Here is a 23,816-nt window from a genome sequence, read left to right as displayed (position 1 = left end):
CTTTTTGTTTTATTTTTTTGCATTTTAGTGTCATAATTTTTCTATCGTTCTAAGTTTATTTCTTCAAATTTATTTTATTATTTAAATATATAATTTATATATTATTTCGTATTAAATGCGGGCCAATAACCTTTTTTTACTATTATTTTTTCACAATTTGCTGAGTACCCATCATAATAATAAATCATAGTTATTTTTATGGTATGGTAAAAACCTTTTATACAACATCTCAGAACCTGTTGTGTTATTTTAAAAATGTAATTTAATGCTTACTACGTGGTTAAAGTGTTTTAAGTTTGAATATAGGAAACTGTATGGTTCGAAACAGATAATTCTATATGCTGTCAAGAATTTAAATTTTGGCATTGGTCATATTTTCTAGGATGCTTAAAGTTTTTTATTTTTTCTTACATCTTAAAATATTTAATCACGTAACATCCAGTATATTAGTACAGACTACTCGTGAATGAAGCTTAAATTCCCTTAGTTGAATAACAATATAAACAAAGTTGTTTCATTTTATAAATAGCAGTATATATTAAGATGTATATCTCTAGATTATATATTTCAGTAGGTAAAGAAATTGTATAAATTAAGAGTTATCAATAAGTAAATAGTCTATACTGGTTGTATTTTTATATTTTTTTTTTAAACAGAAAGAAGTTATAATCCAAGTGTTAAAAACACAAATTGTCTTTTATTCAGTCTGCAAGAATACAAAAAGTTAACCAAAGTATTATTTTTCAGTGTTTTTGTGCCAACAAACCCACAGTTTTGAACAGCAAGTTAGATTCGAGAGATGCGTCTGCCATCGAATGCTCAAGGTCCCGTGAAGTGAGCTGGTGTAAAAATGTCCACCAATATCAAGAAGCCCGTCAGTGAACGTGTCAACTGCCAAGAAGGCCCAAGTAGACTCGGGTGTGCTGCCCCCCGCGATACCAGCCACCCTCCCCAACCCAAGGCTCTTTAATATCCGCTCCAGTCCACCTCCAGTCAGGATGCCTGACTGCGTAGTTGCTGTCGGAGATTCCGGCAAACAGTTCCAAACTGTCGCTGAAATTGACAGGTTAGTGAATATAGTAAATTATCTCAGATTATTTTTGATAAACCCAAGTTATATTAGTGCACACTTTAATTAAAATTTTTAAAGAAAGAGTGTTCTCATTAAAAGTGAAACTATGCCTAAACCTTTACTGAAAAATGAAAGAATATTGCCAGCTTCTGTGAAATGGATATCAGCCGTCTACATCCGTACAGTGTCTGTTAACACAACGACAGCTTTTTCCCGGACTTTTTCATTTACTGTAATATTTTTCAATAATAATGGCAAGTTATTTCAGTTTTATTTATTTCTATGCACCACTTTGAGTTCGTTGCATGTATTTCAGACATAGCTGTTAAGGTGCGACCTTCTGATAGAATAATGAAATATCGGTACAAAAAACATTACTCGAGGAAACAATTTTAATATGTCATTACACGCCGCTGTTTGTACATGAGTATGACACCCAGCAGCAATTTGATCAAATCTTACATAAACAACTATACAAATAATACTAATTGATTAAATCTTGTTACCAATTTTTTATGTTAGTACATTGTCCTTAAAACATATGGGTCAGTTTAGATGGCAACTAATCAAAACAAACAATCAAGAAATTGCCCTTTCCATCCTAAAGCCTAGACCTGGCCCTTTGTGACTTTTACCATTATTAATTTTAAAATTTAACCTATTTTTTAGCCCTTTCCATCCCATACACTTTTTAAAAATTTGTTCCAAAAATCCTAAGTATTTTTACTAATGAACATGCCCAAAAATCCCAGGCTCTTTTAGTTAATTTTGTCGTGTTTTACTAGAAAAAACCCATAACAAATTTTATTTATGAAGCAAATTTATTAGTTTTAAGTGTTATTAGCTTCCTAAATATGTTATATATACTATAACATAAAATATTAGAAAGACATGCAAATATTTACAATAACTTTTTTTAATATTATGTAACTTACCAAAAATATTTTGAGGATTTTTTTACTTTGTTGCGTTGTGGATGGGCATAAAAAAATGATTTAACCAAGATTGATAACACTTGACAAAACCACATTTAACAGTCTCAAAAAAATCCATACTTCACACTGATATGTTGAGAAATAAAAAAGTTCTGGATTTTTTTTAAATCACTGTAGTTTGGAGTTTTCCCCAGTTATAACAAACAATGTGGCATATCATGTTCCACTTGTACATAACACATAGTTCTAAACCAAATATATTGAATGTCAATAGGCAAAACAATGAAAACTATTTCATATTTTTAACTAAAAAAAAACTCCTAATCCTAAACTAATAAAAAACTGAAAATTACCATCCGAGTCAATAAAATTTTGTTTTTTGTTTACAAAACATCTATGGAAAGGATAACATTAGTGTGCAGGCCCTTTTTGCAGTTAACACACATAAAAGTAGACTTTTTCTTTTCCCTCCACTTCTTGTACTTTCTGCACTGCACACACAGCAATTTTTTTTCTTTATTTTCTGGTATTTTTTTTCAAAAAAATGATTTTGTACCACCGTTGTTTGCATTACTGGCTTCATTTTGATGAGTACCTAGGCCTACTCCTCTCACATGTGCCCATTTAACTGTTCAATTCCATCAACAAAGTTTGATATGTATTGAAGCCTAACTTACAGGATTATCTGGTTTGTTGTTTTTGTACAATTGTATTTAAACTTAAGACCATTCTAGAAATTATAATTAAATGTACAGTTTCTTCCAAAATTTGATGGTTTTCCTTTCATTGAAATAATAATTATAGCATCTGATCATTTCCATCAATCCCCTCCTATAAAGTCATTGTACTCCCTTATTCATTTTTGGAACGTTTTACTTGTAATACTTATGTTATTACCCCTCTCAACAACAAGCTGGAATGAAACCCAACAAATACAGCTGATAAAATTCAAACACAGTTGATGACGCAACACAAAGAGAAAGAAGTAAATAAGTTGTTGTGCAATAATAAAAACATTATAGTGTAATAAAATCAATGTTTTTATAATGGTATATGTTATTCCAAACATTTATATATAATTTATATAAATATTCCGAGTTAATAAACATTAAAAAAATTTTTTTCTTAACGTCCGGGAAAAACCGGACGCCCCCCCGGGAATTTTTTTGTGATGTTTTTTTGAACTTCCGGAAAACCGGACGCTGGGATTTTTGCGATGTTTTTCGAAAGTCCGGAAAACCGGACGCTGGGACGGAAAGGGTTAAATACCAGATGAAGAGGTCCAGGCAGGTGCTAGAATAATTTACAGTCAAGGAGGAAAGCTATATTTCTTCTGTAGGCATGGAAATGTTTAATCATTGCCTGAAGTATGAAGAAAAATCTGTATAAGATGTATTAAAAAAAACAATAGACTTAAATTTTTGTATCACCTTTTCTTCTTCTTTAAGCTAGATTACTTACTTACAGAGTTTATGCTTCTTAACTGTTAAAAAGTAGATTTTTGGGAATTCAGCAAAGTGTAATTTTACAACAAAAATTTAAAAAATTACATTTGATTAACACACTGTATGTGGGATTGTTTAGAGCTTCTGAAGCTCACTATGTAATCCTTTAATTTTCGTATAAGTAATGTTCTCTTTTGTCTTATCCTTTTTTAACGATTGATAATCATCTTTTCATTCTCTTATACTCACTTCCAATCAAGTTCAAACTAAATTGTTTTCAAATATAGTAAGTACTATATTATATAGCAAGCAGTGCAATTTGTATTGAGGTTGTTTTGTAAAAATTTGCTCTTAACCATAGATAATGCATATGTTTAATTTAGTTTTTACCATAACAAGAATTTATTCCATAGAGAATAGAGATTTCAAATTTAATAACATAAAATATTGTTTGCGAGTGTCTTAACAAAGTGAAAGGTTTTTAAAAGTAAAATTTATTTTAAATAATAAAATTATATTACATGCTTTTAGCTGTCACATTTCTAAAATTAAATATAGAGAGATTCAGAACTAAAATTTTAAACAATTCTTTCTACTTCCACAGGCATCAGCCTACAGACAATACATATCTGACGGACAGTAAACCCCGCCCACCACAGTACCATCCCCCACCCGCACCTCCAACAGGTGCCCCCTCATCAGCTCCCCTGCCTGCAGAAATGCTCAAGTTTGTGCGTAAACCAGACGCGGAGGCTGCAAGACTTGCTGCCGAACAGGTTAGATCATACTTATGTACTACATTTTAATACTAAGTGTGTGTTTCTCGATTTTTCTAAAGCATTCGATTGTATTGACCATCTTACAAATTGACCACTGCTTGACAAATTGGAATCCCATGGCATCCGAGGCGTGCCTCTCTTGTTGCTTAGTTGTAAATTTTTCTTTGCGCTCGACAGACTGCGAATGTGGCCCAGCTATCGTGTTGGATGAGGCCATATTGAAGAGGTCTGTTCCTCGAAATTCCTTGGAACTTACCTTGATCAAGATTTGACATGGAATGTTCATATCGATTACGTTTGCTCAACATTAGCCTCAGGCATTTATGTTTTGAGGTCTCTAGCTAAATACTGCCCTATTCAGGTTATGATGACGGCTTATTATGGCTTGATCTATCTACATCTCACCTACGGACTAGTGCTGTGGGGTGCATGTGCAAGTAACCAATTTTTATGAGTGTTCAAGCTTCAAAAACGAGCGATACACATCATTGCAAGATTAAAATTAAGAGAGGTCAGTTTTCAAAAGTTTAGTGTTGAACGCGTTTTATAGGGTGAACGAGTTTATGGCATATAACTGGGAGACTGCACAATCAGAAGACTTACTCTTGAATTGAGGTGGGAAAAAATTGGCGATGATTGGAGCAGAGTTAGTGTCCAATTTTTTAATGTATAAATGAGAGTTTGATGTGGCATGTGTGTCAAAATTATTAAATACTTGACATTTGCTATACAAATTTACTTTTGTCTCTGCAATAAATAATTGACTATTGACTAATATACCAAAAGGGAGTTGAAATTCTCATAGAACATTTTTATAATTAGCAAATAGTGTTCCTTGTATCTTTATTGTGATCCGTTTGCAGACACGAAGAATGGCGGCAGAAGTGCGCAGCTTGAAGGAGGCCAACCAGCGGCTAAGTGATGACAACCAGGAGTTGCGCGATCTTTGTTGTTTCCTGGATGATGACCGCCAGAAGGGCCGCAAGTTGGCACGCGAGTGGCAAAGGTTCGGGCGGTACACGGCCAGCGTGATGCGCCAGGAGGTGGCGGCGTATCAGACCAAGTTGCGCGAGCTTGATACCAAGCAGCATGAACTTATCAAGGACAATCTGGAGCTCAAGGTCAGATTTTGTGTTCTGTAGAACATCAAATTAAATCTAATCCCAGCTAAGAAGTCTCTGTGTATATATTCTTAAATCAATGGTGTTTAGTGGCTATTCTACTTTTCAATGAATCTTTTTTTATGAAATAAAGTGGAACATCAAAGAACCCAAAAGAATATAACGAAAGAGGTAGCACACAGATGGAAGTACAGGCCTTGGTCTTTAACCCCTAAATCAATACGGTTCTTCCTTGGCCGGAGAAACATATAGACAGACACGGACTGTTCTTTTACCTTTTGACCTCCAAATCAGTTTTTCCTTGGAATATAAACTTATGTACCATTTTTCAAATTTTAGGTATTTCTATCAATAATTATCATACACACAGATAGGTGGACAGGCAGGCAGGCTTTTTAACACCAAACAGATAGATCGACAGACTCAGAGAGGGAACCATGTACCATGTATCAAGTCTATAAGACTTCTACCAAGTGCACACAGAGGTAGACGGACAGACAGACAGGCAGATTCCTCTTTGACCTTTTAACGCCAAAATCAGTAGGGTTGGACTAAGAAAAAACTATGTAACAAAGTTTAAAGTCTCTAGAACCTCAGCGTAGATTACGGGATATGAAGGACTTAGTTCTCAATGCATCAACCTAAGTTTATTGCACGCCCCAAATTCCGCTAATAGGACCTGCCTATCTTTGTACCTTCAACAATTTCCATGAGTACATCACCAGGCTTTGAGATTCCAAATAGGGTTCTCCTAACCTCAAGCGTTTCAAAATCCAAAATAATGTGTTTAAAGTTTTCTGCAGTTGATTACATACTAGTTTACACATAGGACTTTCAGTAGTACGTTCTAAGGTCTGTAGGTGTTCCCTTAATTAACAGTGTCCAGTAATAAGAGAAATTACCTGTGTCAAAAGGCCTTTGTTTAGCTTAATCAGTTAGTTCATGAACTGGATGTTAGTGCATCTAACGTCTTTCTTACCAAATGAATGCCCAGAGAAACTCTGCCACCAATGACAATGCGTATCTCTGAACCATTTCTAATACCTTTGTAAGCAGTTTATTTGCTTATACCACAAATCAGTTCAGGTCCAAGAAGTGCTACTTTGAGCCATTTCTCACTGTTTTGTCAATGAGTTCTTAGCCCCTAAAATTTCATTGTATGTTACTGAATAATAAACTGTAATGTACTGGATTATGATTAGCTAGAATGGATGAACTTTAAAAGCATTTCCATATCACCTTTTTTCCTGACTTTTTTACTTCAAACGTCTAAGAATAACGAGAAATTAATGTAGGCTTCGCAGTTTTGCACAAAAAATGATTTCAATATGTTTTATCAATTTTTCCCCATACACCCCAAGGGGTAACAAAACAATTTGATTTAATTAAAAAATTAAGCAATTGTGCGCCCAAAGGGGTACTAGAATAGTCTAAGGTATTTATTTAAGCAGGGAACAAATATTAACAAACCACCAAGTCATGCAAACAATAAAAATGCAATAAGGAAATGCATAGCAACATGTACCCCATCGGCTAATGACCCGTTTTACAAAAGTCCGGTGTGTACCCAATAGATATAAAAAATTCTCTCTCTTAGATCGTCTATCCCCAATACAATTTGGTACCAAGCTAATCAATGGGCTTCCTGAAATGATTTTAAAAAATTCAAAATTTCACTCAATTTGAAGCTTGTTTGAAACGCCTTTTGGTGTCAGGTGTGTTTTATTCTGTTGATGACTTTCTGACAAGTCCACATAAAATCTGGATCCGTTATACCATAATAAGTGAACAAATGGTTTTGTCATGTATAACTCAATATAACAAGAACTGATACTGTTATATATTTACTATAACAACGCTTGCAATTCAATGTACTATTATCAAGTGTTATTGTACAAAGAAGCAGATGTTTACTACTGCCATTTTAAGCTGTGTCATTGTTTTAAAATAAAATACTATTTGAAGAAAACCAGAATTAGTACTTTTCCTCAGTAAAACATTATTAATCAAAGAAAAATCTTGTATCACTTTTATTTTGTGTGTAATATGAGAGTTGTCCCTGCAGGAGCTCTGCCTGTACCTAGACGAGGAGAGGTCCGGTGTGTGTCGCGCATGTGGGGCCGGGCTGCGCAGGGACGACGGGGATGGAAGCAGCAGTAGCACCAACGCAGACGAGCCTCACGCTCCACCTCCACCCCCACCCCACTCTTTCCACCGGCCTCCACCACCCTCTACCACTCGGTCTCACGGTAAGTGCTGTCATTTCAGAAACCTCCAAATGTGTCAAACACATCAAATTTACTTGCTTTTTCTGTAACTTATATACTTGTTTTAAAAGTTCGTTCTTGTAAATATACACATTAAATGATATAATTTCACTGTCATTTAAATGATGGTTTGATAGTTTGGGGCTCTTCTCCTTATGCAAATGAAGTATTCATCATCCAAAAAAAGCTGTCAGAATATTGGCAGGAGTCAATAAATATCATAGTTGCAGAGGCCTTTTCAATCGTTTTAAAATTTTTACATTATTCTCTTTATATATATATATATATATATATATATATATATATATATATATATATATATATATATAAAACAATGCCTACTTTACCTCTGATCTAATTTACATAAAGTAAACCTAAGAAAAAATGTTCACAATTATGAAACAAGGAGTTGTAACAATATCAACCTACCTCAAACTAGAACAGCTAAAACCGACAAAAGTCTAATGATGACGGCTATTAGACTATACAATAAGTTGCCATTAGATATAAGAAAGTCAAGTGATATGGAATTTAAAGCTAAACTAAATTATTTTATTTGTAAAAGATCATTCTATTCGGTGGAAAGAGTACACCTCAACAGTGTGGACGAAGCAAGACTGTTCATTATTTTACAAAAGTTGTAATATTGTATTGACGTGCTAATGTATTTGTGTGGAATATTTTCTGGCAGAATAAACAACAAATCTACAGTATTGGTTTTTTCTGATCAGGAAGTTGATGAATGTGCTTGAGAACTGCCAACATCTCAGGTATTATTATTATTTAAATAATTCAGTATTACTGACCTGGCAGAATACAATTCTTATATATATGTATATATACATACGTGTCTGGCAGTAAATATGATTGATGACCATGATTATTGTTGTCTCCAACTGACCAGAAGGAGAAAATTAATATAATAGAAACATTTCTTAATAAGTTGACCAGATTTTCATAGTTTGTACTTTTCTGTCTGTTGTAATTTATAATAAATAAATAAAGCACAGCAATTTTGTGGTGGGTGATTTTTCCATAAAATGTTTAACCCTTAAAGTAATGTTGCGTATTATTTGAGCCATCTGACCAAGTTGTAACATCTATTAGGTTCTAAATTAGTAATTTATGTGAGTTTTAAAAATATTTTCTTCCTATTCAGTCCAATAATCACTGTAATTTGTCTATAATTTAGTATTTCAATGGCCGTTTTTCTTCTTCTTCTAAGGGGTGGACTATTGCCATTCACTTAAGTGTCAAGGGTCTTTTGCGGACCCCGAATTTATATCATGAGGCCAACCAGATTACAGTTTTGGCAGGTTGTCAAACTACTGAAAACAATCGATCAGATACTCCTGGGGAAATTTACCATCCTTGCCCAGACTACCGAAGACGGTGTTGTAGCGCTCCCTTGCTATTGCAGGACAAATAGAGAGTAGGTGTTCAGCAGTTTCCTCCTGGCCGTCACACAATCTACAGAGCAGATCCTCCCGGAAAATGCAGACTCTGTGAAGATGCTTCCTCACTTGACCATTTCCCATAATTAAACCCACAATCGGAGAAGACACTGATCTATCTAAGGAGAGAAGATCAGACGCCACCCTGGGGAAAGCGACTGTAGAACTAACCTAATCTTCTTCAGACCTGGATACAGTCTCTACCTTCCCTCATTTGTATGAACCCACTTCGAGACAGATCGAAAGGATCTACACTTAAAAATGCCACAGAACGGTTGAAGCTGAGCCTAAGTTGGCCAAAGCATTAGCTCTTTCATTGCCCGAAACCCCCCTGTGACCAGAAACCCAACAAACGATCATATCATTTGGAAAATTAACCCTTTCAGGTCGCAAATTTTTTATCCTTGATTTCAGCCAGGTCGCGACTGTTTTTAGTGATTTTAGCATGCATACATTTCTAGTTGTTTTAAACAACTGTAGATGTTTAATTTGCCAAACAAAAATATATTCTTTTTGTTAGGGACTGTTAAAATTATTAAAATATAAATGAAATACAGTTTTTTTTATCAAACTGGTAATTTTTTTATTGTTAAAAAAATATATATCTAAAATTCAAATATGTATACAAAAATTTTACATAACTTGATATTAGTTTATCATTACCTTCTAAAAATTAAACACATAACCTATTTATAACTTTTTATGAATGTTTTTTATGATAGTTTCTTACCTTTTATGAAGATCTTTTGAAGGTTGAATACATACGCATTGTAATAATAAAAAACTATTTATAACACTAATATGTCACTTTATCGAATTCATTTGGAAACACAACCAAAAAATTTTTTTTGGTACTAAATAATTTACACTATGGAAACAATTAGATTACATATTTACAATAAAAGGCTATAAAGTTTCTAAACTGTGAAAATCAAATTTTCTATAATTATTTATATGTTTTGAGAGTGTGATACTTCTCAAAAACACTCTGTAGGACACAAACTTGGTTTCTGGGTGCAGGTGGGTTGGCGCAATAAAACATTGTCTCTTTCCTCTTAATTTTTCTGTTGCTGCACACTTTACAGTCTTTTTTCTTATTTTCAAAGCTTCTTAGGAAGTGCTGTTTACCATCAAGACGTTCAGGGTTGTCGGTGGTGGACTTGCGCTTGCGAGTTGCTGAGCTCCGAACGTTTCCAACAAGCTCAGGTTACTAACAACTCCCTAAACTTTCGGTGTTCAATTTGTTTGGAAGATTTATTCAACTGTTCCATATTATATAGAAGGTAACTGTTAACAACTGAGACCTCTAGAAGCCAGAAAAATAATTTTCTCCACCACTTTACAGTTTTTCTCATAAATTTGTATGATGAAAGGTAGTGGTCAATGAGATCAACACCCTCCCATGAATTTATTATATTCACAAATAACTGTTGGCTTCTCAATGTCTGTTGTAGCACCATTTTTTCCTTTCCTTTTGACAATTGTTTTATTCATTGTTATATAAAGTACTAAGCATAAGGACATCACGTTTATCACGCCAAGCGGAAAGTAAAACATTCTTTATTGTGTCGAAATGCTTTTTGTTTTGTGTTGTTGCAATTTAAATTTTTTTTCTTTATACCATCAGGTAACCCTTTTCTGTTTTGGTTAATTGTGCCAGTCAGATGTATATTTAGATTTTTTAATTCTAAAGCCAATTTCTATAAGCCAGTGTAATACCGATCTGTAAACAAATGAAAGCCACAACCAGGATGGTTTTCACTCAACTTTGTAGCAAGGTGTACCACAATTCTGGCAGTAAATGGTAAATCAGGTCGAATGAGAGATTCTGTGGTTGTTTTTCCCAAAATAAGGTTCAAAAGTTATACACATAACCAGATCTAGAATCGCTCAAAACAAAACACTTTGAGCCCCCATTTGTTAGGCTTGAGCGCATTATATGTTTTAAAATTTACTCGACCTTTGAAGGCAACAGTACTTTCGTCAATACTATTTTCAAAAAGTGGTACAAAATATTCCATAAATTTTGTTTGTAAATACATTTACAACAGATTTGATTTTGTCACTTCTTGACCTAACATTTGGATTGGTCACTGGAGCAGGTAAGTGTAAACACCAAAATATTTGGAAAAAATCTCGTGCGAGAAAAAAACAGAATGGAAAAATGATTGCTCAAAAAAGCCAATTGTTTGAGAAGTAGTCTTTTAGTGAAGGTTTTGGAGAGAGAGCCATAGCCAGAATTACACCAATAAAGCTTTTAGTTCTTCCAAAAGTAACATCAATCCATGAGTTGCCAGATTGACCTAGGCTTTAGAGGTTGGGCTAAATGAAATTTTTTCTGATGCAAATCGGTTGGTCTCTTTGACTATATTTGACAGTAGCTCTGATGTAAAAAACAATTGAAAAAAACTGTAAAAAACACTTACAGGTTTGTTTCGTAGATGGTGGTTTGTAGCCCCCACTTGCATTTGTGTATGAATATTGAACAAAGTCTGGCCCGTTTGTAAGCACACCAATCAGTAGAGGGCCTATTAGATTGAGAAGGTCCTTGTCCTAAATTGCCTTCATCACTGTCATCACTATCTTCATCAGATAAATTTTCTAACGTTGGTAAAATCACTTCTTCATCACTGTCACTACTGAATCCTGATAGTTCTTCATCTAGGCCTAGTTCATCTGCAATTGCAGTGTCACTAAGAGCACTTGTAGAAGGCCTTGGGTTATCCATTTTATTATAATCACTGGTAAATGTCATAAAATATAACTGTTCATTGAAAAACTAAAAGATAATATTGTTTAGTCTGTAACTAAATAAAAACTAATTTTCAGATGAGGCTAGTAGCTCAAAACTTACAACTATACACTTGTCTTCAAACTCCTTATTGCACCACGAATAATTTATTTACATAAAAAGACACATTCCTGAACACATTATTACTTATACTACTTCTAACAACACCTACTCATTTATAAAACAAATATCTAAAACATTACGTTAACCTCAACAACACTCACGATCGAAACTCAGTGAGAAGTAAACACTGGCTAGCATTCGCATAGCAACAGACGCACGTGGCCGTGAGTCACGCCGGGGAAACAGCTGTCAACAGAAAAGAAAACCTCTAGAAGTTCGAAAATCGGCCACTAGAGCGCAACAGTTCACGGGCTTGCATAATGGCGCGGGGTACCGCGCCATACGCGCGATGTTTGAAATATTTTATTGGCGCCGTACTGCGCCATACGACCGGAAAGGGTTAAAGTTACCCCTCTGTAACCCTCTTTGAAAAGGGGGGGGGAGAAGAATTATTGTATCCTTCAAAAAATCCAAAAGAATATTTTAATAAGTATGGTGAAGGTTTATATATCAATATCTCCATCTGTTCGGAGTATATCCAGGCTTAACAGGACTTAATTTACACCCTGTATAACAAGTTTGGGAACAGTTGTAAAATTACAATTTGTGATCCGATTTTACAATTTGATTGTTGAAGCTAGTATATTCTTAAATTTAAGAACTTAAATTTCAAAGAATATTGACATTTTATAAAAAATCTCTATATCTAAGTTTTCAATATACTCCACTTTTGTAGATAGTTGCGCAGCGCTGTACGGTCTCGTTGTGTTTCAGAGGAGATGGCGCAGTATGTGCAGAGACTAGAGGCTAGGATAAAATCCTTGGAAGAGGAGAAGAGAGTGTTACAGCAGAAGTTGGGCCAGACCCCTGTCTCTGCTGTCACTCCCTGGGAACCCCAGCCTACAGACAATGTGAGTACTCATCTGTCCTGAAAACAGTAAAATTATATCCTAACCATGCATATTTCTAGTGATTGTCCTGACGTAGCATTAACCCATTGGGGAAGCAGTTAACCTAGCCTCTCTAGGACTGAGTGTTTGAATTGATTTTGGCAAAAATGCATGTGTGTACTCAAATATTTAATAAAATATTTGGAATGAGTATCTAATAGAATAGATAAATTATTACATTTTCAGGACATTTTAGTGTATTTGCTCTACAATAGTGTTTGTTGCTTTCTCCAAATAATTTATTATTTAACCCTTTGAGTGCCACAATTCTAAAAATGTTTCACATTGTAAGAGTACCAGGTGAAATTATGGGGTATATGCAAGAAGTGCCGGGAATTTTTCAGCAAAAACGTGAGACTGGTAAAAACTGGTAAAAAATTGGTTTCTCAACATATTTTCATGATTTTTTATTTAATTTGTTGGTAAAAGACTGTTCTAATTTACCTATCATAAAAGAGTACACAAAGAACTGTACAAATTTTAAATTTTATAAAAAATCGATAGGCTTTAAAAAATGTTTAAACACTTTTTTAAGTTTGAGATAAAATACATAAACTAATTTTTGTTTTATTTAGTTAGAAATATTTTTATGTTATACATAATTAAAAAACAATCAAAATTCATATGTATAACATAATTCTGAATTAAAACCTTCTTGAAAAAAAAATACAATGACAAATTGTTGGTTATGCCATATTTGGTTACAATGCTGTAAAAAATTGGTTTACCAACATATTTTGATGATTTTTTTGTGAAAGAACAAACAGAACTTATATAATATATAACATTATATTTGAACTAAAACTACCTGAAAATAATATCTAACAATTACAAATTTTTTATAAGGATTAATTAGATTTTCTTCTCTAAGCAACAATGTTTCTAACAATAATATTACATTTTTTTACTTCAATTCCTAATATATCCTGTAAGAAGTGTAAAAACAAGTAGCTTCAAAAAATTTTCTAATATCACTATCTTACATTTTTCGGGTTGAAACTACAAATGCAGCACTAAAAACTTGAAAACTCTCAAGCAAGATAAACAACAACGAAACACAACACACAACGGCCACTGCGATCGTCGTTGCATCAAAACAGCTGAACACCAAAACAAAAACGGTACTTTGGGATTATACCGACCACACCAGTACGAAGAACACAAAAATATAAATTTATAGAAACAAACATGATAGAACGAAAAAACAACTCTTTAATTACAAAATTACAAACTTACAAGCATTTCCAGGTATTGTGATCGGTATTGTTGTCGCTGTTATCTTATCTTTCTCGAGAATCCCGATTACGGCAGGCTGCGCGGCATCACATGATTATTTAAGTTTTTTGCACGGTACATAATTGCCTTTCAATTTATATTTCTTATCAGCCCCTCTAGAATTTGATATTTTACTGATAGGTACTATCTCGAGGGATGTTTTTCTTTCGTTGACATCAGCGCGGGCTTCGGCAGCCCGCGCTGATGGCCGGAGGCACTCGCATTTTGGGTGGCGGAGTGTGATCAAGAATAAAAACAAGTTTTGAGTGTTTTTTTCAATAAAGAGTTTAGTTTTTGTTTGGTAATGTTTGTTTTTGTTGAATTTTTGTGTTTGGAGGAATGTAGGGGTAAAACACGGAAGTACAACAAACCGACGCACCAGCTGAACGGGCAGCGAGACTCTGCAATCACGTTATCTACTAGACCGCTCGACTTTGACCTCTGTCTGAGGATGGGGAGGAGTTTGCGATAAGACAATTCCTGTTTTATATTGACGAAATATTGTTCTACGATAATCTAGTAATCAGTAGAAGCAAAATGTCAAATAACGATTCATGTCTGGGTGTAGTCGGTATTAATCCCAAAGTACCACAAAAACAAACACGTCATCTGCCCGCAGTACAAAGGAAAATATTTTTTTTGTACGCTTTGGATATCCATGAAACTTTTGGATGTAGTGTAAACCAGTAAATATATGACACTATTTACTGGTCATATATTTACTTAAAATAAATTGTATAATAAATTAAATACAAAGTCTCCCGTTACGGGAGACCCGGCACTTCTTGCGCTACTACGGGGTCTCCCGGTACGGGAGACTCGGCACTTTTCGGAAGTATATAAGGTCTCCCGTTACGGGAGACCCTGGCACTATAAGGGTTAATTTTGTTGTTATATATATTTACAATTTTTGTAGTAAGAAAAACAAAATCAAAAGCAACTCTCAATATTCTATTACTTTTTTTGTTTATTTTTTCAATAATGTTTTATTCACAACAGCACAATGTTTTTTACATGGAACACCAGTGTTTACTGGATTACTTAATTATAAAGTGTAATAACAAAACAGTAAAAATTCTTTTACATTTTTTCACTTTTTGATGATTTTATGACAAGCTCCTGAATTAGTTGTCTGGGAGATGAGATAAAACTGTTTGTTGCATTCAATTGTTATTATTAAAATGATAATTTAAATAAACTATTTACATTATATACAATGACCATTCATTTACTTTTTTATAATTCACTTTTGTGTCAGTCTTTGAGTATCTTTGATATCTCAGTATCACTGTCCAAGTATCTGTCTACTTCTGAAGTACGCAAATTGTTTTGTTCCATGTGGTAGCGGAAGAACTTAAAACTCATTGAACAACTATAAACAGTTAAACACTAAACATTGAAACACAATACATAGAATGTAAGCAGAACACTGAAGTGACGAAAATGGAGCATATGGCAAAATGTAAACAATAATAAAACAAGTTGTGTATTACTTGTGGTTCCAGTGTGCAAACATAACAAATCAAAATTAAATTATTGTTCATAAGGATGCAGGAGGTCACAAAACTGTGATCTAGCAGAAAAAAACAAATACATGATCATTAGCGTCTAGAAAGAGCACAACGAGCTTGGGCAAGATTATCAGTCTCGTTTGGCCACAACGAGTTACTTTTAACTCACAACTATTATATAGCAATTATATTATAATAATTTTGTATTATAATCTGACAAACCACTGTTCTTAATGATAATGTAATAAAGATACTTTGACAATGACTTTTGACGCTCAGGCAAGTTCCCCAATGGGTTAAAGATATCAGAAGTAAGAACTAAAAAGACAAATTTGTTTATAGTTTTAGTCCAAACTGTTACTGAAGTTTAAACTATAAATATAATATAATATGTTCAGATTCTTTGTTGGGATTAAGGATCTTATACCAGCTCTTGACGAAACACGTTCTCTATTGTTCTATGGGACATATTTATCCCACATTGTGTTTAAAGTCGTATTCGGTCATATTTTCCACCACTTTTAAATTAAATTTTCAGAAGAGTAAAACAATTTTTGAATGTTTTAATTACCATTTCAACCAGCAATGCATTTCAATGTCTGGTTGCAGTGTGAGGCCGTGGTGCAGGCACTACAAGTGCTGGAAGTCAGGGAGCAGCTGGAGCGCAGTGTCTCGGGCTCTGACCTGGATCTTACCACTCCGGACATGGACGATGGGGAGAAGGCTCTCCTCAGGGAGATGTGTAATGTGAGTACCAGTAACGGCAACTTTAATAATCTAGCAGTTCTCTATCCACAGTTTGTAGCTAAGCACATGTTTTCACCGTTCTTTCTACTTTGGAATCGTTATAAAGTCATGTTTTCCAAGGAGGCTAAAAGATCCTCCGCAATTCTTTCAAGAAGTCATGTAATATTAATTCAATAGTAATCATATGGTTGTTTGGGTTTGTAAAGAAGAAGTAAGTAAGAATATTAACCCTTCCCACGCCATAGACGGATATATTAGAATGGTAGACTTTGGCCAAAACGCCAAAAACAGTTATATCCGATATTATAGATTGTGTCTCTTGGAGAGTTTTTTAGTTCACAAAAGTTTTTTGAAATGCCCAGTGAATATGTGCTTATCACTGTTGCCAAGGAAGTATTTATAAACAACCTTCACTCTGCAGCAGGAAGAGGGGAGCACCCTTTGCCTAACTCCGACCACTTGGTCGTCAGTTCTGCGACTCCTACAGAGCCATAACCAAACATTCATAGCATGTATTACTGCTTTTTCGGTTGTTATGAGTGTGCGCGTCTACTATGTATCTCGTTCTAATTCTTCATCGTGTGGTATTGTTTTAATTAATTTGAAATATTTATCTTGTTTGATAGCAAAACTAAACGTTTCAGTTTCATTACATTTTACAATGAAATTAAAATTTATTTGAAATAAACAGTTTTGTAAATAGTTATTTTTTTATTTTTATCAATAAATACGGTAGTTTTAAGTAAAATTCTCTGTTTTATACTTATTTCATTTTACCATTTATAATTTAGTTACAATAAAAATTAGCTTTAAACAGAAACAAAATTTTTTTACTTGTCTTGGCGTTGTAGGAAAGTTAATGAATTTATTACTGGCATGCGAAGGGTTAAAGTAGTAGAGAAAATTTAGATTTATATAGATTTAAATTAAATTGTCCAGAAACCACTTCGTTAAGGTAACTGGCTACTTTTTAAATACTGAGGTAGCCACAAGAAGTTGAAAACAAGCCTACTTCTCCTGTCTAAATCCTTAGAAATGTGTCAGAAATCAATTGACTGTTTGTGCTATGTGTTAATTTAATAAATGTAGCTATGTGTGAGTCGTAACATGTGTGGGATGTGACAGGTGGTGTGGCGCAAGCTGGGGGAGGGACCGAACGCAAGGAGACAGTGACACAGGTTCCTAGAGTGGCCACAGTACTTAGCCATAGCCTTAGAACAGTACAAACCTAGCATTATTGCCTCCTTCATTACCGTAGTTGACGTCCCAAAGATAGCAGTTTAGTGGTTCTGGAGGCATTTCGTTTGTTCTTTTATTTCACCACTGTCAACTTTCCATGTCTGTCTGTACGATTTATGTGTTTATTTCCGCTAAGCACGTGTCTCGTAGTTTACGTTTTACATTACGATAATCTTTTACGTTTTACTGCTGTAAAAATGATATTATCAATTGGTGTTGATTAATTTGTACAAATTTAAACTCAGTAAATAAAAAAGGAAAATTTGGTTTAAAAAGCAGTTGTAGAGAATGGTTGGGCTCAAAAAATTCATATATAAACAAAAATTTGATGATTTTATTCATTCATGATGTTTGTTATTATTATATAACTCAATTTGATCTGTTTTCTCATTTTGATCTTGAGGGATACTTACGTTGCCGAATGTCTTTTAATTTAGAGTAACGTTATAAAAATTAAAAAATATCCATTTTATTCTTTTTCTATTTAAATCATCTAATCAACATAATTGAAACAAACTATTTTGAGCATGAGAAGTAAAAAGACTGCTTCTGGTAAATAAAAGTTTATAAATAATGCAGAGTATTTCCAGTCTTGAGAGTCTGATTTGTAATAAATTTATTCTTAATGTAAAAACATGAATCTTTGTTTCCAGTTTTAATAATGTTATTCAAATCTTGCATTTAAAATAACCTTTAAATGAATTTTAAAGAACTTTATGTATAGAAAAGTTAAACATACCTGTATAACATTAAAAAAATATTTTTTAGCAAACTAGAAAATGATATTTTGGAAAATCACTTCTAAATATTTAGTAGCTAACACATGTACTTGCTAGAGAGTTAAAAATGTCAGGCAACAAAACGGACTAGTAATGTACTTTTGAAAATGTTAAAAAAATTGATTCTGATTTTGCATTTTTCAAGATATAAGTAAGGAAATATGTATTGTCATTCTTTCTATATTAACTGTTTTGGAATTATTTGATTTAAGGAGTTATACTAATAAAAATGTTTATTGAGTTCACAAAAGATTGAGCCTTGACCTATCACTAGTCGTGATATCGTGAAATTGTGATTTTCCAAGCATATTTTAAAGCATTTCTATTAGATTCGTTATAATGTATTAAAATACTTTGAAAATATTGGTATCAGAATAAAATGAAAAGAGGCACAGTATTAAATACCATTACATATCAAGTTTCCAAATCAGCACATTCCTAATAATTGTCACGATTGAGTTTAACTACAAAATGAATAAGATAAAGCACTTGTGGATATTTTAAAAATTATTAACATCTTTTTTATTGAACCAATGTAATCTGCTAATCATAAATGTATGAATGATTTATTGCTAGTTTCCATAGTAATGATAATAATATAAATGTTTTAATTTTATAATCTGTATTTTTACTTGATTACATTTCATGTACTGTTTAGAATAAAATTCTAGTTTAAATTAAAATAAATATTTTTATACTTTCAATGTATAAAGACTTCACTCAGGAGGTAAAATCAGTTGAGTTTCTTGAAAAATCAAAATCTTTTGTTAAAGTTCCATTTCACCGTTGCTCTGCTTGTTCTTCCTTAAGAAGCAACGTCCTCGTATTCGATTACGAAATAGATTTTATAATTTTGTATCAAAATCTCTGTGATATTGAAAATCAACTAAAATGTTCATAAATTTTCTGGTTCTAATGTTGATTTTGTTTACACTGTTATGTAGCTAGCTCAGAGATAGATTCAAATATTTAAGTGAAATTTTCATTAATTTACATACTTTGGTACTGAATCTCTGCAAGTAACGAGAGACGGCTGTGATGATCTAAATGCATGCACTGTGAGCGCAAATATGGACACCAAACACACTTGCACCAAGATCTGTCATTCATTCAAAATTCACAGTGTACAGTTACGGGCATTTTAAAATTTACATTCTATTCCTTTGGTTAAGGAAAAACAATAGTTATTTTGTTTTTGAATAGTGTCAAAAGTGTTATGGTGAAAACAATTTTAATTTGAAGTGGACATTCTTACCGTGGTTGTTAATTTTAAAATCACCTTTTTTTCTGTTTGTACCTTAGTGCACATGTTTTTGATAATTTCACTGAAATAATTGAAACAATTATTCTTCAAGCAATATTCCATTGAGCAATCTGCTGAACAGTTTGCACAAAATCAATGTTTTAGAAATTATAAAAAATGTTCAATTGTCAGTATCAGGAGAACAAGACAAAGATTTTGACAATAGTATATGTTTTAGTGGAAGTTATAACAAACCTAATTTATAAGTCTAGTATAAAATCTGGTGCTCATTTAGAGGTTATTTAGATTAGCATACAACCTGTACTGTATTATTTGGATAATCCAGGGATTATTTAGAAGAATTGAGATTAGTCTTTCAGAGTGTCAACTTTATTCTAAAAATTTGTCCAAGTACACCTCTTAGTAAGTACTAAATTTGAGTTAAAACGTGGAAGTTAAATAATGGATTTTTAAAACCATTTGGAGACCACCAAATAATATAAAACGTAACTCAAAATGCAAGTCTTTAAAACGAGTCATATATTCTATCTCTTATTTTTATTTAATATTTTATAATGGGTTACCAGAATAATGATAAAAAAATGTAGATATAAATTTTACATATTCTTATAGAGATTATATAGAAACAATACAAAGTACGATGTAAACATTGTTTAATGGTCATCTTATTGTTTCTTTTTGAACAGGTGATGACTATATACAGATACAGGAAACACAAATTTCAAAATAACGTAGTGTTTACAAAATTGTGACATTTCATTATTTAGGTTATCACCTTACGATCTTTCTCGATTATAATGAAATTGTGTTATAGAATAAATGTGAACCGTTTATCATGTAATTTCTAATATATTGGAAGTTTATTGTATTCTGTACGTCTTACCAAAGTCCTACTACATACACAGGGTGTAAATAAGTGCTGCACGGGTTTTTTAATTCCTGAACGATTACAGGTAAAGCAATAAAACTTGGTACATCATTACTACACCTACAAATCTACTTTTTCAAGTAACTATTATTCTTTTGTCATGTCAGGGGGATGACCCGTTAGGAGTCAGAAGAAAATCTTAAATTAGAGCATAGGTCGAGTAGTACATCAAATTAAAGGTATTTATTTGTAGAGTACAATGCTGCAAATCCGGCCTCAAAAGGTTCACTCTTTAAAAAATTACGTTGGTTCAAAGTTTGAAACATTTACAATGTTTCTAGGACCCGTTCTAGATGGTTTAATATTCTTGTCTTGGCTGAAGTTGTGAAAGTTAAACTTAGATAAATGAATACTGGACTAAAGAAATAGTTTTTAAGGTAGTTATTGACTCTTTACATCCAATGAAGGATGGTCTACAAGGAGTTGGGGGAAAAATTTAATGTAAGCAAAGCTCAAAATGTACATTATTTTAAAATTGTTAGACCATCCCCCATTGTATTTGAAGAGTCAATAAATACCTTGAAAACTATTCCTTAAGTCCAGTATTCATTTACTAAGTTTAACTTTCACAACTTCAGTCAAGGCAAGAATATTAAACCATCTAGAACAGGACCTACAATGTAAATGTTTCAAACTTTAAACCAGCGTAATTTTTTAAAGAGTGAACCTTTTCAGGTCAGATTTGCGGCATCGTACTCTACTAACATAGACCTTTAATTTCATGTACTACTCGACCTATCCTCTTAAGATTTCCTTCTGACTCCTTGCGAGTCGTCTCCCTGACTTGATAAAATAACGGTAGTTACTTAAAAAAGTAGCTTTATTGATGCAGTAATGATGTATTATTTTTTATTGCTTTACTTGTAATTTTTCAGGAATTATCAAGCCTGTTTGGGACTTTTTTACACCCTGTTTAAAAAATTTGCCATTTTTTTCTACAACTAAGACATTTCAATATTGGTAGTTGGTCTCCGCAATAAATACATTTTTGCCAAATTGAGTCTGTTAATTATTGACTAAATTATAGTGAATTATTGCTTAAATTATTAAATCAACAGTATTATTTGTACGATTTGGAAGTGGAGTAAATGTAAAGATTGCATTTACTCGTGTAGGGTGGAATTAAATGTAAAGTGAGGTATTTTGTGTAAGACAAAAGTCTCACCATTTCCAATTTTGTTCTTTTCATGCAAATTGAACTCTAATGTGAATGAATTAAATATTTTAAAGTTGCCCATCTTGCCATGAGAAACCTCAGCAGTTTGCTGTTTAGAAGTATTTGAAATAGGGTCTCTTTATAATAGTATTTTGCCCTCCAACAAGTTCTCTATGACTAATAGAACTAAATGAAATATGTGATATTTTGCGATAATAATGGGGTTGATAAAAGAGTTGTTATTTGAGAGAATTAGTGTATTTGTTTGCATCTACAAGTATTTTTATAACTCTTTACTTGTTATGTAGATGGATACATTTAAATAGAGTTTTATTACTAGCTGTTAAATCTATCTGTTACATTTCATTAGCTTTTAGATGTTTTCTGGTTGTAAATTTGTTTTATGATATAAGGTGTTCTTATTGTATGTCCACGGGACTAACCCTAGATATAAAAAACTCCACCGGATCATTTATAATTACTCATTGTAAATTGATTAATAATATCTTGCCATCCACTAATGATTAGGCTACATTTTAGCTTTGCAGTGCAACTTCCAATTTAAACGTAACTCTATTTTATAAATGTCATTTTAATTAACGGATAGTTAATGGTCTCTGGGCGTGAAATAATGAGACCAAAAATTAAGCAAAACATACTATTTACTGTGTTTGATTTATGTGACCTATCAATTTTTGGCGTAACTAGTTCTAAATGAATGGAAATTTTTCATAATTTAAAAATTTGTTTGGTAATTTAATTACTAAAATATAGTTCATCTGAAACTTTACCATTATGAAATTATAATAGTATTGAAATACAGCACCATGAAGGTTAAAATAATAAATGAAGGCTAAAATGATAAACCATTTTTTTTTATTTAGGTCAAATTCTAATTACTAGAAGTAAGAAGAATCCCTTGTTTCAGTCATTTGCTGTATTTAAATTTACAGTTATTGTGGATTAATGCATTACATTTTATGCTTTACATTTACATTTTTGTTTTTACTGAAACATGAATTGGACTTTCAGTCCAGGGATTAAAAACAAAAATATATAAAATGTTGAGTATTTAATTCTACATAACAACAAAAATAATTAAGGTTAATAAATGTTGTAACAAATTGTAAAACATTAAATTTTAAATTGCTACTTCTCATAAATGTTTACATTTTAAAACGCTTTAACGTTCACTCTGATTGTGTAAGCGTTTAACCGTGCAGTTCAATTGTTAGGCTGGAATATTTTACAAATAAACGTGTTAAAACACTAAGTTATGTATTTACACAAGTCTCGGTGTATTTATATAATGCACACTATTAAAATTTAGACTAAATGTCAACGTAAATCATTTGAACAATCACAGAAGCAACAGTCCAAACGTTTAGTACGTAACTCATTGTTGTAAATAGTCATTGTTGTAAACAGTCTGTTAGATATACAAATAACCACCGACACAAACAATTAGATAAGAAATACTGTGATTGGTGGAATAACAACAGCAGCTGAGTGAACCAGGGAAACGTACGAGGGAATTAATAAAAAAATATGTTTTATGTTCAACACCCAATATCAGGACCTATGTAGACCAAAGATAAAAAGGTCATATTTCCAGGCATTTGGCCTCAGAAATTAATGTCTGTGATCTTTTACATCACGAAAAAATTTTTAGTAATAATAAACTATGTGAAATTTAACATTGGGGCTAAGAGGAACCGTGTAGAAAACGAGAAAAACATGGAATAAACAAATCAGTAAACAAACAGACTATTTTTGTATTTGCATAGTTTTTAGTAAGTTATCAATACATATAATAAAGTTTTTTTATGAAATTATTTGATTTAATTAAAATGATACAAATTTTTAGAGAACCTTAGATGCAATTTCCGAACATTTTAAATCTAGAGCATTGGCTCACAGGATATCCTATAAATTTTGCTTCAACCTTTACAAAAAGGAAATTTTCACCTTAGAAAATAAATGTTCTTTATACTTTATTCCAAGAAATTTTATTTAGTAAAAACCGATTTAAAAATCAAT

At 32.6% G+C, this 23,816-nt stretch overlaps 1 protein-coding gene across 1 annotated transcript; it reads left to right on the top strand.

Annotated features, from left to right (window-relative positions):
- Nucleotides 1-977: 977 nt before the first annotated feature.
- Nucleotides 978-20,829, top strand: LOC124356588 (coiled-coil domain-containing protein 85C). Its single transcript, XM_046807679.1, has 7 exons — nt 978-1,066; nt 4,057-4,228; nt 5,095-5,352; nt 7,418-7,601; nt 12,702-12,838; nt 16,273-16,410; nt 17,536-20,829. The coding sequence occupies exons 1-7, from the start codon at nt 999-1,001 to the stop codon at nt 17,581-17,583; spliced, it is 1,005 nt and encodes a 334-aa protein (XP_046663635.1). The 5' UTR covers nt 978-998; the 3' UTR covers nt 17,584-20,829.
- The last annotated feature ends 2,987 nt before the right edge of the window (nt 20,830-23,816 follow it).

This window comes from Homalodisca vitripennis, chromosome 3 (genome assembly GCF_021130785.1).
Source record: "Homalodisca vitripennis isolate AUS2020 chromosome 3, UT_GWSS_2.1, whole genome shotgun sequence".
NCBI classification, from domain to species: Eukaryota; Metazoa; Arthropoda; class Insecta; order Hemiptera; family Cicadellidae; genus Homalodisca; species Homalodisca vitripennis.
Note: the sequence above shows the minus strand (reverse complement) of the source record. Positions and strands in the feature narration are given on the sequence as shown.

Excerpts from the sequence above, each read along its gene's own strand:
- LOC124356588 (XM_046807679.1), top strand. The coding sequence starts at position 999 with ATGCCTGACTGCGTAGTTGCTGTCGGAGATTCCGGCAAACAGTTCCAA. Across the intron at positions 4,229-5,094 it reads CAAGACTTGCTGCCGAACAG|ACACGAAGAATGGCGGCAGA; the intron begins GTTAGATCATAC and ends ATCCGTTTGCAG. Across the intron at positions 5,353-7,417 it reads AGGACAATCTGGAGCTCAAG|GAGCTCTGCCTGTACCTAGA; the intron begins GTCAGATTTTGT and ends TTGTCCCTGCAG.